This window comes from Ptychodera flava, chromosome 10, assembly GCF_041260155.1.
Source record: "Ptychodera flava strain L36383 chromosome 10, AS_Pfla_20210202, whole genome shotgun sequence".
Classification (NCBI taxonomy): Eukaryota; Metazoa; Hemichordata; class Enteropneusta; family Ptychoderidae; genus Ptychodera; species Ptychodera flava.
The window spans coordinates 34,050,580-34,067,668 of NC_091937.1; the positions used below are offsets into that span (position 1 = coordinate 34,050,580).

General features: G+C 37.0%; 2 protein-coding genes and 1 non-coding gene across 4 annotated transcripts in view; 1 reads left to right on the top strand and 2 right to left on the bottom strand.

Moving 5' to 3' along the window:
* LOC139142591 (armadillo repeat-containing protein 2-like) overlaps positions 1-11,435 on the bottom strand; it is a 51,155-nt gene extending 39,720 nt beyond the window's left edge. Inside the window, exon 1 of one of the 2 annotated variants that reach the window (XM_070712576.1) lies at positions 11,292-11,435. The gene's annotated coding sequence lies outside the window, so the exon portion shown is untranslated. The remainder of the gene's footprint in view (positions 1-11,291) is intronic. The other variant, XM_070712575.1, reaches the window with a different exon arrangement.
* Positions 11,436-11,776: 341 nt separating this feature from the next.
* On the top strand, positions 11,777-11,850 carry Trnai-gau (transfer RNA isoleucine (anticodon GAU)). The gene has a single exon. It is a non-coding gene; the product is annotated as a tRNA-Ile (tRNA).
* Positions 11,851-14,107: 2,257 nt separating this feature from the next.
* LOC139142594 (PH-interacting protein-like) overlaps positions 14,108-17,089 on the bottom strand; it is a 28,452-nt gene continuing 25,470 nt past the window's right edge. The window contains 1 exon segment of the mRNA XM_070712586.1: positions 14,108-16,853. Within this exon segment, the coding sequence (XP_070568687.1) occupies positions 16,273-16,853 (581 nt within the window). The 3' untranslated portion in view covers positions 14,108-16,272.

Consider the following 17,089-nt stretch of genomic DNA (forward strand, 5'->3'; position numbering starts at 1 on the left):
TTCTACAAGACAGCTTTTTTCTCCACAAGGATTTCCATCTGAGTTACATTTGTGTGTGGCACATGAAACATGTTTAATATAAGAATAAGACTTCTACATGAATAACCCTTATAAATCATATACATGTACCTATATACACACAAGAATGCCAAACTACTTCTGAGTCCGTATATTATTGCTATATGTATGAACAAATTCTGGAGAGAAAATTTCGTATGAAAAAAATCTGGAGAGAAAATTTCAGTTGCCCGTTGGTCATATCAATAATAGCAACATTTTATAATATGCCTTGATGGTTATTGTCTTGATAAGAACATGTACATTGTCACTGAAGCATGTATATGCCTATTCCATTGGATCATGACAGTGCACTTGGGATGATACCATTTTAACAATTACAAAGTTCCGGTAAATAATTTTGAGATTGTGAGAATTAAATTTGAGAATCTAATGTTCAGTGTATTGATACATGTACATGTCATTAGTCTTTGAGTGATCCAGAAATATTTGATTTACTGATTTACATGCATGTATGCATCATGTCACTGAGGTTGTCAGGCAAATTAAATTGAACGCCAGTGTAGCGTAGGGACATATTTGATTTATGATTGCCACACACATCATTCATTTCCATCAAATGCACTCTGCTAAATCACTGACCCGCATATCCATCAAAATAGATTGGCTACCAGGAGAATTTTTACATAATAATAAGCCACTGTAATCAAGATGAAATGATCGTTTCATTGACATGCTACTCAAACATTAATCAATGAAATAACACGGAAAAAAACTGTAAAAAAAATCTATTGGAAATATTACTCTGAGTTTTTTAAAACAACATTAACAAAATTAAATCCTTGATGAATATTTTTTACAACATGCTCTGAGCCTCTCCCATGATATCTCATGAATTCAAACGAGATTGTAGTCTCACAGAGCCTCTGCAATCCAGGTCAGAATAACCCCACCCCTATACACACACACCACAATGAAAATGGCATATGCGTCAAATTGTATTCCATCGATAATTATCAACAAATATAGAATTTACATTAATTTCACATTGAAGGCAGTGCAAAAAGGAGTCAGCGTCTGTGTGTTCCGATTATTTTCTTTCAATATTTTTGTTTGATAAATCAATAACATTTTCTTTGAGCTCCAGAATACTTGATCATACATGTGGTGCTCTACAATATTGGAATGCCACAGTCTCTGTATGCCAATACACTGCATATAATGTGCAAAATATATATTATTAATATTGTATATACTCTTATGAACTAAAATTGTATTAATATTTAATCAAGGTGCAGTTCACATCACTTTGTTGAGAGAAGTAACTATGTCACGATACATACCAATACTCAAAAGTTTGGAACAATGATACATGTACACTTGCATGTACAATGTATGATATTCAGAAAAAAATGTAAATGTAATTTACAAATAAAATGTAATTTTACACTTGCACAAAAATTTCATGAATATCCTTGTAAAACTCACTATCAATAAGGTCTTCAAAATGACAAAATTTCATTCACAACCACCAAACACCCAGTGTATCCCATGAGCCTAAACCCGTGAAAGGGGTCTACACAATTGTAATGGCAAGTGGTTTGATAGGTTATATTTGTAAATACATCGAGAGCGCCCTGTGCTTCAGTCTAGACAATAACAAATAAAACTTTAGAGTTCTAAATGTCACATTCACTTTTATTTGGTTTTGACCGTTGAAGACACACAAACATGAAAGAGATTTGTTGATAATAATCCTAAGTTCAACATTCTGTTGTTGACAGGTTTAGGGTCAAAAGTCATTGTAGAAGTGCTTCCAGAGAGATGCCCCTCCTTTTTGTGTCAAAAAGTAATTTCTACACCATGAAATTGAAATTTTACCTCCATTTTGGAGGGTTTCATCAGAAATAACTCAAAAAACCCTGAAACATGATTACTTATATTTATCACCTGAAATTTCAGAGCTCACTACTCATTTACACAAAATTTCTGAGAGCACTTTAGAGTCACAGAATTGGTTATCTTTGTTGCTGAAAACAGTTTGTTTGGAGCAAATATGTCACAAACATTGTAGAAATTCACTGCATTTGACAGTACTAAAAATAACCCATGTACAAGTAATAGTCAAAAGCAGTGTGAAGGTACACTGCGTTTGCCATTACAACTGGTAAGATATTACAGTACTTTGACCCTGTCTTTGTTGAAAAGATGTCGTGTGTATCCATCTCCAACAAATCCTTTTTTTCTGTCGATTAGTGAGATCTATAATAAACTCTTCTCTGAAGTGTACACACTTTAGAATATCTCTTTCTACCTCACGAGTTTTGATAGGCCTGGATGGATTACTGGCAGCCTGGTTGAACGCACAAGAGTGAGTATTCTAGCACATGGTTGCCTGGTTGACGACAAGCACAGACAAAACCAAAAACTCACAAAACCATGCAATAAACAAAATAAAAAAAAATATTTCCCATGCAAACTCAACTACAGTGGATAGAGGGGCATAGATAAAGCTTCATTAGGGGATCTTCTGTAGAGTGCAAACTAATTTATCAAACAGCTGTTCACAATACAGGTAGACAATAACAGATCCACACTGTATCTGTTCTACTGCTCTATTTTGTGTTGGTGATCTGATCTGATCTGATCTGATATGATAACAACCAAGTTGTTTAGGAGACTGATAAAAGGTGTGCAAATAAGACCAATCTGTTCAAGACAACACAACTAGAAACAGATACAAATGATGGGTGTATTTTATCAAGGTCATCAGATAACATCTTGACATTCACTGTGTTTTTCACCATTTCGGGTGACCAACTATTCAGGAATTGTTCCAAAAATAGCATTCTGTAATTGATGTACAGAAATATAGCAATTGGATGTTGAATTAACTGACAAATTTAGCTATTGAAATGCTCAAGAGTAACCAGAATAACTTTATCTATTTCTTGAAAGAATGTTGTCATGTACATCTAGTCCAATAGATGGCTCCACCTTTAGCTGTAGAGTATCACCATAGATTCTTTGTTTACATGTCTGGCAGTCTAGATAAGCCTTGGAATTTTGTCCTTTAGTGATTACTTTCAAAGCTTGTGCTGACCGGGGTAACAATGAGTGTCTGGGATGGCTTTGCCTTCATGTATTTGAGGAGGGGTAGTCACTTAACAAAATTCTGTCCTGCCAAATTTGCACAAATAATTTTGTATTCAAAAAGACTGAAAGTTTATTCACACCACATACAGCTAAAGCAAATATGGGTGATATTTATTTTTCAAATTTTGACTGCCTACCATTTGACCATCCCTGTCCATGAACTAATCAAAGTGATGGTATTTTTATAGAGATTTTTTACAACGAATAAATAACAGAAAGGGAGACAAGTTTGAAATTGCACACTACAGGCCAACAACAATAAATTTAAATGCTGTATTTTATAAACACACAAAATGAGCAAAGTGGTATTACAAAAACCTATATTTGTTTGCATGAATGCTAACACCTAATAAAAAGTGGAATTTGGGACAGCTCAATCAATACAATGTCTACATGATCATGACTGTCATTTGTATGTGAACTTGCAATTGCATCCTCACCCATAGGAACAATTAGAATGTCTAAGCCTGGCAGGCAAATTGCCTTTTTCTTCAGAATTGAAGGTTTCTTTGAATTGCAGCATCAAGGTTCCCTATCAGATTTTCCTTGAGGATTCACATGAACAGAAATGAGAAAGCTCCCAAAGGAAAGTGATCTGTAGCTTTAAGTCTGACAGCAAACATTCATTCCACATTTGATGGCACAGTGAATAACACTTTTGTGTATTTCTATTCTATCTTACTTCAAAAAGAGAGACCGTAAAAAGAAATCTTGGCAATATGGACATACGTGGACTGTATGCGGCAAACACTAACTCACAAACAATCCTTGGATTACCTGCCTGGCCAAAGTTCACCAAACCTGAGTGACATTCCAATCTCTGGGTGTGAAATGTACATGCCCTCGCCTACATACATGTAGCGCCAACACCTCCACTCTGTATGTTTTGATTATGCAACATACTTTGGGTCCTGACAACCCCCTGGCAGTAAAAACCAACACACCTCACTGAAAGCCAGCCCTGCCAGCAAATATCACTTTTTATGCTGTCTTTTTTAACGGCTACACTTGAATTTGGAAAGAGATGATCTCAGGGTCACAAATTGAATGGGGGAGGTAATGAAACACACAGATCTATATTACCCAGTGCCAGTGTTTTTACCTGACTGTCTCTATATATACTGGGATGACAATAAAATGTATTGTCTGAAATGATCTTTTAATGGCCCTGTTATAGGCTGGGTTATACGTATAGCTAGGAATTGTTCAAAGTTTTTATGTTGACATTAGATATGAATAGCACTGATTCAACGAGAACAAAATACGGTCAAATTAGACATAATATATGTAAGGCGCTCAATATGGATAAGTGTTCTGAAGATGTCAAAATTACACTGAGTATTGTAAACTCTTCAACTAAATTTGAAATTGTCATATTTTAAGAGGTCTTTGTGTGGAAAAAAAATGTACAAGTTAGCCCTTGTCAATATTTCTTTGGCTTGTGCAGATGACATGCAAATGTTCCTCTCTATACAGAAAGACTGGGTTAATGTCACGTAGGAAATAAAAGCAGTGTGGATGACGTGTTATCTGTCGCTGGGCACCATCGCCTGATACACAATATCGTATCCCCTGGGCCACAAATGCTTGTGATGTGTTTAACCCTCAATGTTCACGGTTTGATAAAATACAGATTTCAGATTCCCTACAATCTTTAATGTTTCCTGTTGACATGACACCTCATATGATCATGCAGCCAGCTGTCACCATGGAATGCATGTGTACTTCCGTTGTTTACGGGCAACCTTGCATACTATCTCAGATTTTTATTGGCAGCATCAGACATGCGGAAACATACATTTTTAGATCAGGCATAAATTTGGAATATGGCTATATACATGCGCCTCGGGGACAGATATTTAGACTCTCAAACTTTTACAATTGTTTTCTGATATAATACTTGTGGGGGTTCATTTTAAAGCTGTTGGTGTATTATAAAGAAAACTTTTCACCGGCTTAGTTTTTCAAAATTTGAAATTTTTATTATTCTCCATAGAGTTAACACAGAGATGGCAGCCATTTGAATTAAAATATCGGGAAATCTTGGATTATTTGTTTCTCTATTACCAAAATTTGCAGGGTGACCCCCAGTTTTTGTTCTTGATTTTGAAAGAAAATAGTTTTAAAAGGATTCCTTAAGAAAAATTTAAGCAAAAGTTTAAATCTTTCACTTTCAAGGCGCATACAACCATGTACCTTAATGTACAAATGGGTGATTCCCTATTCTTACAAAACTCTTCTACTTTCAGATTTTGATTCAACCCCAAGTGTTTTCTATAGGGCAAATTGGACTTTTGTACTATGGAAATGGGGGTGAAACGGTCAGAGATGCAATGATCCCTAGGTATTGTCCATCCAAACAAAATAATACAATTGAATCGTGATCCATTCAAAGGTAGCTCCAGCCCTAAGGTTTGTCAACACCCAACAATTTTATTGCACGTATAAGAATTGTTATAACACATAATAGACTTATATAGTATGCAGACTGTGCCTGACCAATGTGTGCTCAAGGTAATATTGTCATAAACTAATAGGAACAAACAAGTTTTGAATAAATTTAAATTATTTTTGATAGTTACTTTTGAGCTTGACAAAGGAAAAATAAACAGATACACAGCAATTGTTCATTATTGAGAACAACAATCATGAAATTCAATCGCTATTGTCAATTGAAGGGTTTACGAACTGCTTGCCATATTGAGTGAATTATGATTTCATAGTTGCCATTGAGGAAATAGAGTTTACGATCAGAGTAAAGTGGTTATAAAACTCAAGAAGGGTCAGACTTTATAAAACACTGTCTGGTGTATAGGGAATGGTGTGGCCAACACAGCAACATGTGGTAGTGCAATTTCCATAATATACTAAAATCACTTATTTTCTATGATTGTAACATCGTTCAAGAATATATTCCTCATTGAGACGAGTACCTGGCTAAACTTCGCAAATGCTGATACACAAGCATGGCTGAGTTCATGATATTCATGACATTTAATTTATACATGTACATGTAGTTGAAGAATTCTCAAATTAATCTTTCTGTAACACAGCAGTGATCAGATTTGTACATGTGTACTGGTTATTAATACCATGTACATTGTACAATTCACTAGAATGGAAAAACGTTTTGTAGAAAATGAAGTTTGTGTGTGACAGTGATCCAGCCAATGGACTTTGAGGAATTCCTACAAAGTGAGAGCAGAACCATCAGTGAGCCCTCTAGCTTTGAAATTGGTGAACTTTTCGAGAAAATTTATGGAAATTTCTTTGAGTTGACCCTGCCCTACATCAACACATGTAATACACTATGTGGAACTTTCTTCAGCCAGGGATGGTTTTCTCAAGTTTAGTGACATGTTGACTACATGTGTTGTTTGGAGAGTAGGCAGCATATAATCATTTCAAACAGACTGGTACAACAAACACCAGTCAGAACACTATGGTGCCTGTATTGTATCTTTGCACATCTGTCTCCAAGGAAAATTGGGCACCATTTTACAAGTGGTATAGCCACAAATTGATGATGTCAAATCGCCGTACACAAAACACAGGCGCCTTGTAATTATGGCACTGTGTATTGTGTATGGCGATTTGACGTCATCAGTTTGTGGCTATACCACTTGTAAAATGTTGCCGAAAATTGCCATGATGTGTTGAGTGACTCTACATCACCATTTTCTCCTACTGAGGCACTTGAATAATAGACCTGTACAATAATCACTCACACACAACACAACTGACAGATCATGACAACCGGAAAATTCCCAAAGTTACCAGCTTTATTCCCTTGAATCACGGAACACGTTGGTAATCCTAGCAACATAGACCTAATATTATACAGCTGGAAATATACTGTGTACGACAAAATGAAGCTGCAGTCCACATTTACATGCAAATACTGGCAAACCATGCACATTGCATAAGAATGTGACACTGTGATGAAGATTTTTGGGTGGGCAATGTATCACAGGTGGCTGCATGGAAACAAGATTTTCTTCGTTTTGAATTTAATTAAAAAGATACACACAACAAAATCATTTGCCCCATTTTAGAGGTATTTCTGAACTCTCTCAAAGCATTTTTCAAATATTTACAGGCTGGATCATGTAGGAAAACCATATTATAAACCGCCCTGGATGGCAACTGTGTGAAAAGTTTCGATTTTTTTTTAGATTTAAACATTCTCTTCCGATATTCCATTTTTTCTTTTGATATCAAACAGTTAGTCATCTTGCTTTAAATCAAACATGGTGAAAAATACCAGCCACTGGCGATTTGAAAACCACCAAGAACACTTTTGTCATGTCATGGGAAAGATACATACACACAGTACATGTATGCATCAACTTTTCAATATGGAAGAGTCAGGGAACTCCCTTCTGCACCTGCAGACATGCACAACCAGGTCAACATTTTCCAGGTGACTACCACACCCAATCCACTGACTGACGTGCCTGGCAACTATCTGGCAGGTCGCAGTGTCCTGTCATGTTGACTCTGGCTGCAAAAGAACTCAAAAGAATACAATACTAGAACTTGTCAACGCAGTCCAAGGGTGATATGTACTGTCCTGAGATACAACACAGCTGTGGTTGCAGTCTGGTCATTTCAAACATGTATACATGCACCTACCAGTTGGAAGCTAGTTTCCAATCCACATTTATGAATTTATAAATTGAAAAAAATAAGTAGAGCCGTATTTTACTTTCTACATGTACATGTATTCTCCCTAGAGAAAAGCATTTGGCAGCACAATGCAAACAATGTGAACCATCAATCCTGACAAAAACATGATATGAATGGTAGTCCCTGAAGAGATACTGTTTTGCATGCACTTACATTTTATAAGGATGTGTGACCAAAACTTTCACAAAAATACACGTAAATCATGTCAGACTGTGTCAAACGATGGTAATAGTTGCACACTGCTGATACTGCATATAATGTAGCCCACTGTGTCAAATATTCAACACAAGGTGAGTAACATCACTATGTAATACTATTAATACATTGTGTGGGTTGCCTTCACTCAGTTTTTGAATTTTGAGAAACCATCACCTGGCTATGCCATGGCTACATGAAACCATCACCTGGCTATGCCATGGCTACATGTAATTCTTCTGACGGTTGTCCTCAGCATGGAACTCTACATCAACATGAAATTCCACACAAACACAAAACAATGACACAGCTCTTTGACCACTACGTAAGGAAAATTTCTATTATGTATATGTATCTCTAACTTCCCAACAAAGAAATTTGAAGGACTGCTTCAATTTAGACAAGGACAACCAAACTTAATGTGCCAATATGCCACCATACAAAGGATGACCCATAGTGGTGTAAAGCCTAGACATTACAAACCAGTAAAATCACCATAGAGAAATTATCCACACTCTTCGAGGTACATGTATGAATATACACATTTGAGCATAACATGAGTGACAGTTTTCAGAATCGCAGGAAAAAATAAACCTCTCCAATACCCTAAAATAATTAATTTGACGTTCACCCTGCATCCTTTGAAAGCTTATGTAACCGTGCTTGTAACTGTGCATAACAGAAGGTGGTTGGAAAATCTCAATGACTTGAACTTTTTCAAAAAAAAGCCATTTGCCATGGATAAGACTGACAAACAGCACCACTTGAAGGCCACACACACACACTGGATGGTCATTTAGTTTGACAGGAAATAGATCACTGGTCATTTCAACATTAGTAGTCACTTCAACATTTTAAAGCGAATTCTGGCGTAACCAGACCGTGTCAAAGAAGTGAACCCTTCTACTTCATCTTTTGATGTTGTTGCATTGCCAAGATTGAAGTGCACATGGAAATGTCTTTTTTTTTCATCACCAGCTGCCAAGGGGTCCACAGTGAATTCTGATCAAATAGAAGGAAACTTGTTCCCTGTTCCTTTCTCAATTGACTTTTCCCTATGGTGGAATTAAACCATTTCAATTTTATTACCTTACAAGGCAAGAAGTAATAGGATGTTTTGTTTTCAAAGTTAAAGGACCGTGCTTACGCTGTCTCTAATTGTTTGCGTTGTCTATATTGAAATGCAAATCTCAGTATACCGGAATGGAATACTTTAGGCCACTTTCATGGACACCTGCTCAAAGAAGAAGTCAACACTACATTGAAATAACAATTGGAATCACTGAATCAAACTTTGGGACAACCTGTAAAAGAGTGGGCCCAATCCTTGTGGTAGAAATATACTTGTCTTGGGGTGCATCCCTTAGAAATGTATAGAAACAGACCCCCTAAGATATCATTGGATTCCCATTCAGCTGTACATGATCACTGTACATAATATTCTAGAGTCTTAAAAGTCCAACACCACTTTCTTCCGAAGGTTTTGAAAAAAAGAATCACAGTAAGTGGAATGTTGTTCAACTTAACCACAGAAACCAACACTTTCCATTTTTTTTCAGTGATAGGACAACACAGTGATAACAAGCAATAAAGTTCTCTTATTCCTTCCTTTCTGAGTGTAACAATAGAAACTGCCAAAAAATAACAATGCTGTATTATGAGTCCAGAGGTTAAATACCTTGACTATATAGTAGAACCTGGGGAGATAATCACCAAATTGGTATGTAGACCCCAAAATGTTATTTTTACTAATGAAAACCCAAGGCTAGGGGGTATTCAGAGCTTTTTGTGCCTAGGGGAATGATTCCAATGAATCTAAAAACTTCAAGTCAATACACTGTTTACATTACAAAATCCCAAATCCTGGTTAAAACTAACACTTTCCCTTTTTTGAATAGGTCTGTGATAAAGGACCTGTTAAAATATTTGGACTTAATCAAGATGTGTTCAGTTAGAATTCTTTCCTATTTTACTGTTTCCTGTTGACATCTTTCAAAGGTCAGTTTTCAGCTCTAAGACAAGAACAATTACATGGCAGATAAATTTAGCAATATTGGTGTCAGACAACAATGTTGCTGACAATTCAAGAAATTCATGTTGTTATTTTTGAATCACTGTTGCTGCAAGTGACAAATCGACTGACATGTCTTTGGAAAGTAGCCATACTCTGCATAAAATTTTGCAACAAAAACCTTAATTATGATACACAAACTCATTTAAATACTTGTGTTTATTGAGTCAGAAATTGACAAAACCAGAGAAATCAGATCTTCAGCTATCATAATTAAAATTTGCTGTGACCTTACGAAAAGGTCAAGGGAGCAGTTTTTTATTGTGTAATTAAACTGTCCGGGTTTTACTTTATAACTGTTGTCATGAGAACCGGAAGACCATTATACTGATCACTTCTTTTTGTTGATGTGTCCAACAATTTAATGATTGAATTACAGTGAGTGTGAGTTGTGGTTCTGAGGGGTAAACTTAAAGTAATCATCTTTAAATTGTCATGACAAATTTAAAATTTGAAGACAATATATTTATAGCTCTTCAAAACACATAAGACAATAGAATATTCTTAATTTAACTTCCTACATGCTTTGAGAGTTTCACACTTTTTCAAGGTTTCTATCATATTTAAAACAGAAGACGCGTCAAAAGGAATGGTTTGAAAGCAGTTTGCGTGTATTGAAATTTTTTGGTTTATAATGTGGGTGTCGACTTGACAACAATGTCCCCGAGTAGGCTTTTAACACATTTTCTTTTCATCCGTGGGTTTGACCACAATTTTGGCGTAAAAATTTGTCATACGCGGTTTGATAGCTAAACAGACCAAAGCCGTTAAGAATCTAAAATAAGTATTTATTGTACGCACTACATGGATGTATTCATGGGAGTACACATACACCGTTAGGCCAACGAAGGCTGCCATATTGGATGGACCCCTAGGGCCTCGCGATAGTTTACATTCGCAACGAGCGGTATTTTACGCGTTTGACGTAAAGACAAAGTGAGTTTCCCTTTAAACACTGCCGTTTAATATATGGTAAGTAACACCAAATGACTGCCGGCTTCGTATGTCGTGAACCAACCGCTGAGATTTGGTGGAGATAAATGACTTGCCGAGAGACGCAAACCTTGTCGCGTTGCAAAGATACGGCAGCGACGTCAACTCAAACATTGCAATGTCTCAGAAGAAGTTCAACAAGTATTTCGTACCGGACATCGTGACTTACCTCAAACACGACATTCCACTTAAAGTGCTACATTTCTAGGGTGTTATCCTCGTGATGGCAGTACGATCCGAGCTAAATTTACAGTGGAAGGTGGACGATCGTCTAAAGTCCCCAGCTTTTCCACAGAATCAATTTTATTTGTGTCTTTCAGATATCTCAGTGCGCATGTCAAGTAGTGGGAGCGAATGGCGCCCTCGGCGACTACGATTGTGACATTCCAACAACTTACACACTGGCCGGCGACGTGCGAACTGTATGAACGTCATACAAGGATACCATCTACAAAGTAACAGAAAACGTTTATGGACAAATTTTTAGTGGCATTCGGAAAACGTAAAAAAGGACGTACTTGTACAGATGATTTCTTGTGCAAAAAAAACTTTATTTGACGGAGTTGCTGTTTGTTCACATTTACAAACCAACCACAATATTTTCATTAAAATATGAAATATAGTTGAAAAATATTACTGTACAAGCAAATCGATGGCCGGTTAGCTCAGTCGGTTAGAGCGTCGTGCTGATAACGCGAAGGTCGCGGGTTCGACCCCCGTGCTGGCCAATAGTTTATTTTCCACGGCGTATTAACCCTGCCCTTCACCTTGACCAAATGTTTGTGATGCGCTTCCACCTTTACTCTTCAAATCATAGCCTGTATCAATCTCACTCAAGTCAATGTCATCGAAAATGTGAAGGTCATTCATCTTACAGACAGATGTTCACTGGATAACATCTCCATGTTTCTTCAGATAAACTCTTCATCGTGAACTGAGGGACCACGAGTGAACGACTGACCCCAACGATAATGACCCCAACACATACATTACATAGCGAGATTCGCAACGACCACGACCACAGACAGGAGCAATGCGTGCAGCGCCCTCCCATGACTTAAAATTATTTCAACTCTGATATGTTGAAGTGTTTCTAAAACTAACTTTTTATTGTTGCCACTCCCCTCTTAACAGGATCAAGTGTTTAATTATGCATTTTGTAAGTTGCAAAGTGTTCACCATTCAAACATCTATATATATTTTGTATTTTTGTTGTCATTCGAAAAAATGCCATAGAAGAGTGTAGAAGAGTCTTGTCATGCTTTTTAATCACATCTTGTATCAATTTCTGTAACTCTGTTGTACGGACTTCCAAATAATTTAATTATTCAAATTCAACAAGTTCAAAATATATCACTGCAAGAACTGTAACTCATTTAAAAATCACCCTCGATATCACTCCAATTCTGTACCAGTTGAATTGTTACCGGTGACACAGCAAATTGTTTTTAAGATATTAGTCTTGACTCTTATCACAGGGAACCCAGAAATCTGATTGTTGTTGTTGTTGTTTATGTTTATTAGTCGTGTTGTTGTTGTTGTTGTTGTTGTTGTTGTTGACCAATAAAATTCAACGAACATAACTGTTGTGTTGTTGTTGTTGTTGTTTCAGACGTAATGTAGATGTCATAAGAAACGCTACAAGGACACTATCATTACTTGGCCCGATACAACTCTCTGCTAACGTACTGTGTATGAATTAAGAGAGTGTACGTTAGCAGAGAGTTGTATCGGGCCAAGTAATGATAGTGTCCTTGTAGCGTTTCTTATGACATCTACATTACGTCTGAAACAACAACAACACAACAGTTATGTTCATAGAATTTTATTGGTCAACAACAACACGACTAATAACCATAAACAACAATACAAACAACAACAACAACCACCAGATTTCTTGGTTCCCTGCGCTTTTATGAGTATACCCAGGGTATATTCATGGGTTAGCTCCCAGTTATCTTTCAAATATAACCTCACTCTATGTTCCTAATCATGACTTGAGGTCAGCTGATCAGTTCAGACTTTGTCCAATGCGATCGTGTACAAAGAAATATGGAGATCATTCATTTCATATAGTCGCTCCCCGACTCGGGAACAGTCTTCCATTACATATTCGGCATTCTCCCAGTTAAAAATTTCCTTTTAAATCTGCTTTTGGCCTCCAGTTTTAATGCTTTTGCAGTTTTTTTTAGTTTCATAATTTTTTGTGATGTGTTAATTATAATCAACGTCCTTGATCACATTATTGTGGATATTGACACTGTATAAATAAATTATTATTATTATCATCATCATCATTATTCATAATCATGAACATACTAGATGCATGCACATGGTACCGGTACATGGCACAGTGTGCTATCTCCATACTAGACGCAAAGAATGGTATGAGTACCACGAAACTGAAATTTAGAGGGGAAGTTCACCAGGCTGATTTTACATGTGTTAGCTTTGAGGTAGCTTATTTCGGAAAAGCCATTTTCACCATTTATATCCTGCACTGTTAAAGAAGTGGCGGAAGTTGCATTTTAGGGCTTCATCAACTTATTATGAATCATTGGAAAAAAGTGCCAAACTTGGCGCTTTCATCACATGATACAGCAGGGACCATCTTCTGATAGGTATGGCGTTATCCACTTACGTTCAAAAAAGAGCCACGTTTGTCCCCTTATTACATTGCCAACACAATGCATTTGTACAATATCCAATGTTACTGTTGATAAAAGAACTCTACACCAGATTCAAACTTGGTTGTTAAAAGTGATACAGGATATTACACCTGAGCCCCCCTCCCCCTCTACTGCCTATTGATGACAAGTTGAATACTGGGCATTGTGAATTTTTCTTTAGGGGAGGGGGGAGATAGAACACGAAATAAAAATATTGGAAAATACACATAAAAAGGTTATTACTAATAGAGCTTTTGTTTCACTTGCACTGAAAGTTCTGACATACCACACTTTAAAAAGAGACAGCATCCATATATTATTCATATTTGATGTTTTTATTACAAAAAACTAGTTCTCGGTATTGCATTTCTCAACGAATACACAAAAGTGTTCCCTTTGCCCCCCTGAAAAAAAAAGACAAAACAAAAATCACGACTGTACAAATAAGCAGAGAGGACATTACAAACAAAATTTCAGTAAGAAAGTTAATTGTCACAACAAATTACACTTATCTTTGGTTTCAATGATGGAACATGAAAATGACCCACAGAGAATATTTGTCTTTTGAGGGACGGGGATGGAAATACAGGATTTCAAAAAAGTCAAAACATTGTTTTTATTTTCCCTAAAAGGTACAGTTACCTGTTCTGAATGTTGTAGCACCAAGACGTTTCTTTTTTAAGGAGTTGGGCTTTGATTTTCGTTTCCATGGCAACACATGATTGATTATGAAAACAAAAGAATTAGGCATTCCTGAGCTGTGTCTTTCTTGCTTACAAAAAGCACTACAATGACAAAAGACAATCCACAAGTATTTCCTTTTTGTCGGCTCATAGCAACATTCTCATCTTCAGCAGGTTTTGACTAGTTTGATGACACTGTAGCTAATCAACACAGGGCTAAATGCACATTGGGGAGAGAGCTATATTCAGACTCCAAAACGCTAACACCATTTTGGTCTACCACTTGAGGGCGCTCGTCTTGAAGCTCATTGAGTAACTAGAGTTTTGACCCGCTTATTTTTGTGAAATCACAAATTTAAATTTTTTCCCATAGAGTTTACACAGGGATGGCAGTCCTTTTGAATTTCAAATATCCATAACTTCAAGGTTATTGTTTCAGTGGTACCAACATTTGTCGTGTGACACCTGGCTTTTACTCTTGATCTTGAAAGAGAATGGTTGAAATTAAAGTTTCATTCAGTCAAGTTTGAACTAAAGTTTAAGGCTTTCAATTTTGAGGCGTATACTACCTAGCTGTGACTGAAAAAGGATTTTTATCAGCATAGCACATGGCCATCTTGCTAAACAATTTGCTGTTGGTATCTTGCTTGTAATGCCATGTGGACTTATGTCTGCATGCCCTCCAACATACACGCTTTCTGAGTTCTTTGAGGAAACTTTCAAACTGGCTTTCAATTTCTGTACTCAGTTTTACTCACTCTTGTTTAGTTAGGAAATGTTCTCACTTTGAGGCAAGACCTTTCGTACATCAGTGGGTGCATCACAGGCACTGGTGCACATTTGTCATTCTTCATGGGGATTAATTTGAGAACCTTGAGTAAACACAGAACCACGAGGGCACTGTACTGTGAGGAAGGGAGAAATGTTGAATTTTCTTATTGACATCAAATATCAGAAGACCCTGTCTGAGTAAGGAGGAAACAAAGCCAAGGAGAATCATGGGAAGACCCAACCATTCTTGCCTGTCAAATTCAGAGAGTGGCGGGACAAATATCTGCGGCACACAGTTCAAAATTATGAATTCCAGCCTCCCCCTGCAAAATGTAGGCATTTCAGAAGAATCATAAACAATCACATCGAAACATGAAGAGAAAAAAACACAAGAAAATCAAGAAATGTCCTGCTTACACTACAAAGACAACAGAAATTACAAAAGCTTAGAAGACAAGGGAAAAGGCACACTGAAAAATTCATTGTATATACATATAACACATGTGACATTTGAATTCTATTTTGGCTTAAAAAGAGGAAAAGCTTTACAGTAAAGAAACCAGACCCTGAGCAGAAATTTCCAAATCAGAATATCAAAGAAGTGTGGAATGATCATTTCACATGTGAAGTTAATTTTTTTTTAAGTCAATAATTTCCTTTTTTTTTCTCTGAAGTCTTAAATTTATGAAAGTTCTTGCAAATACATGAGATGACACATTGTGATGAAGTTCTATAAAAATTGTTTTTTTTTAAAAAAAGGAGAATTTTAAATGGCATGTGATACAAATAGAAAAAGTTATTTCTTGCATAGCTGCTTCGCATAGACGCCACTCTGTATTGAAAGATTTACGAAGCCATATATCCAATTTCATTTCAGCATCTTTGTTGAAGTACCGACATTTTCAGCAGGAAATGGTGGGCGCGTCTGCTGTGAATGAGATGTCTACATCTGTCCAAGGTTTACGATAAACTGCAGGCTTCCCTCAAAGAAGCAGTATTTCAATACATCATATGCAAAATCATTCATTCATCCAAGCAAATTCGCTTTTGCTCTCTCTGTAAGCCGCCTGAGTCGCCCCCGACTGGACATACTAACTGTCGCTTCTTCCCGCAGACCGTTATTCTCAAAACTTTTCTCTGATTGGTTGTCGCTCTCTTCAGAGTCTTGTGTATGATAGTGAACAGTTCGTCTGCCCTGATTGCGAGTCCTCATAGACGCCCTCCGTGACGACGTCGTCTCTTCTTCGAAATCGCTTGAGTTCATTCTCGCCCTGGCCTGTCTCCTATTCCGCGCACTGTGGCTGTCCCTTTTGTTTGATTTTGATCGCGGAGTGGGCTTCGCTTTCCTTCTAGTTCTGCTATCGCCATCTGAATTGTCACTTTCTGAATTGCTCTCTGATTCTGAAGAGTTTGAGGATGAATCGCCTGATGACGAAGAGGAGGAGGAGGAAGAAGATGATGATGATGACCCTGATGAGGATGACCCGCTTTTGCTGCTGCTATCGCTGTCGTCATCCTTGTCACTATCCTCGCTATCACTGCTGGATGCCTTGGTTTGCTTTCTTCGCGTGTTGTACCGCTTAATGTGTCCATTTGGCAGTGAGTCATCTGAAATACAGAAAACATGTTTTTTTGTTGATCATTTTCACCGTACAACTATCAGAGACAAAAGCCATGGCTCTGTATTTTACACGGTTACATAACAAGGTAGTCATGTACACTAGAATTTGCATGGCTAACGTAGTAGTACGTTTGGCACTGGAGGACAAGCCATGGTAATTGTCTGTTGGATCCTATGGTACAAAGAACTCAAAACGAGCTGAGATTGTTACATGCTGTGTCAC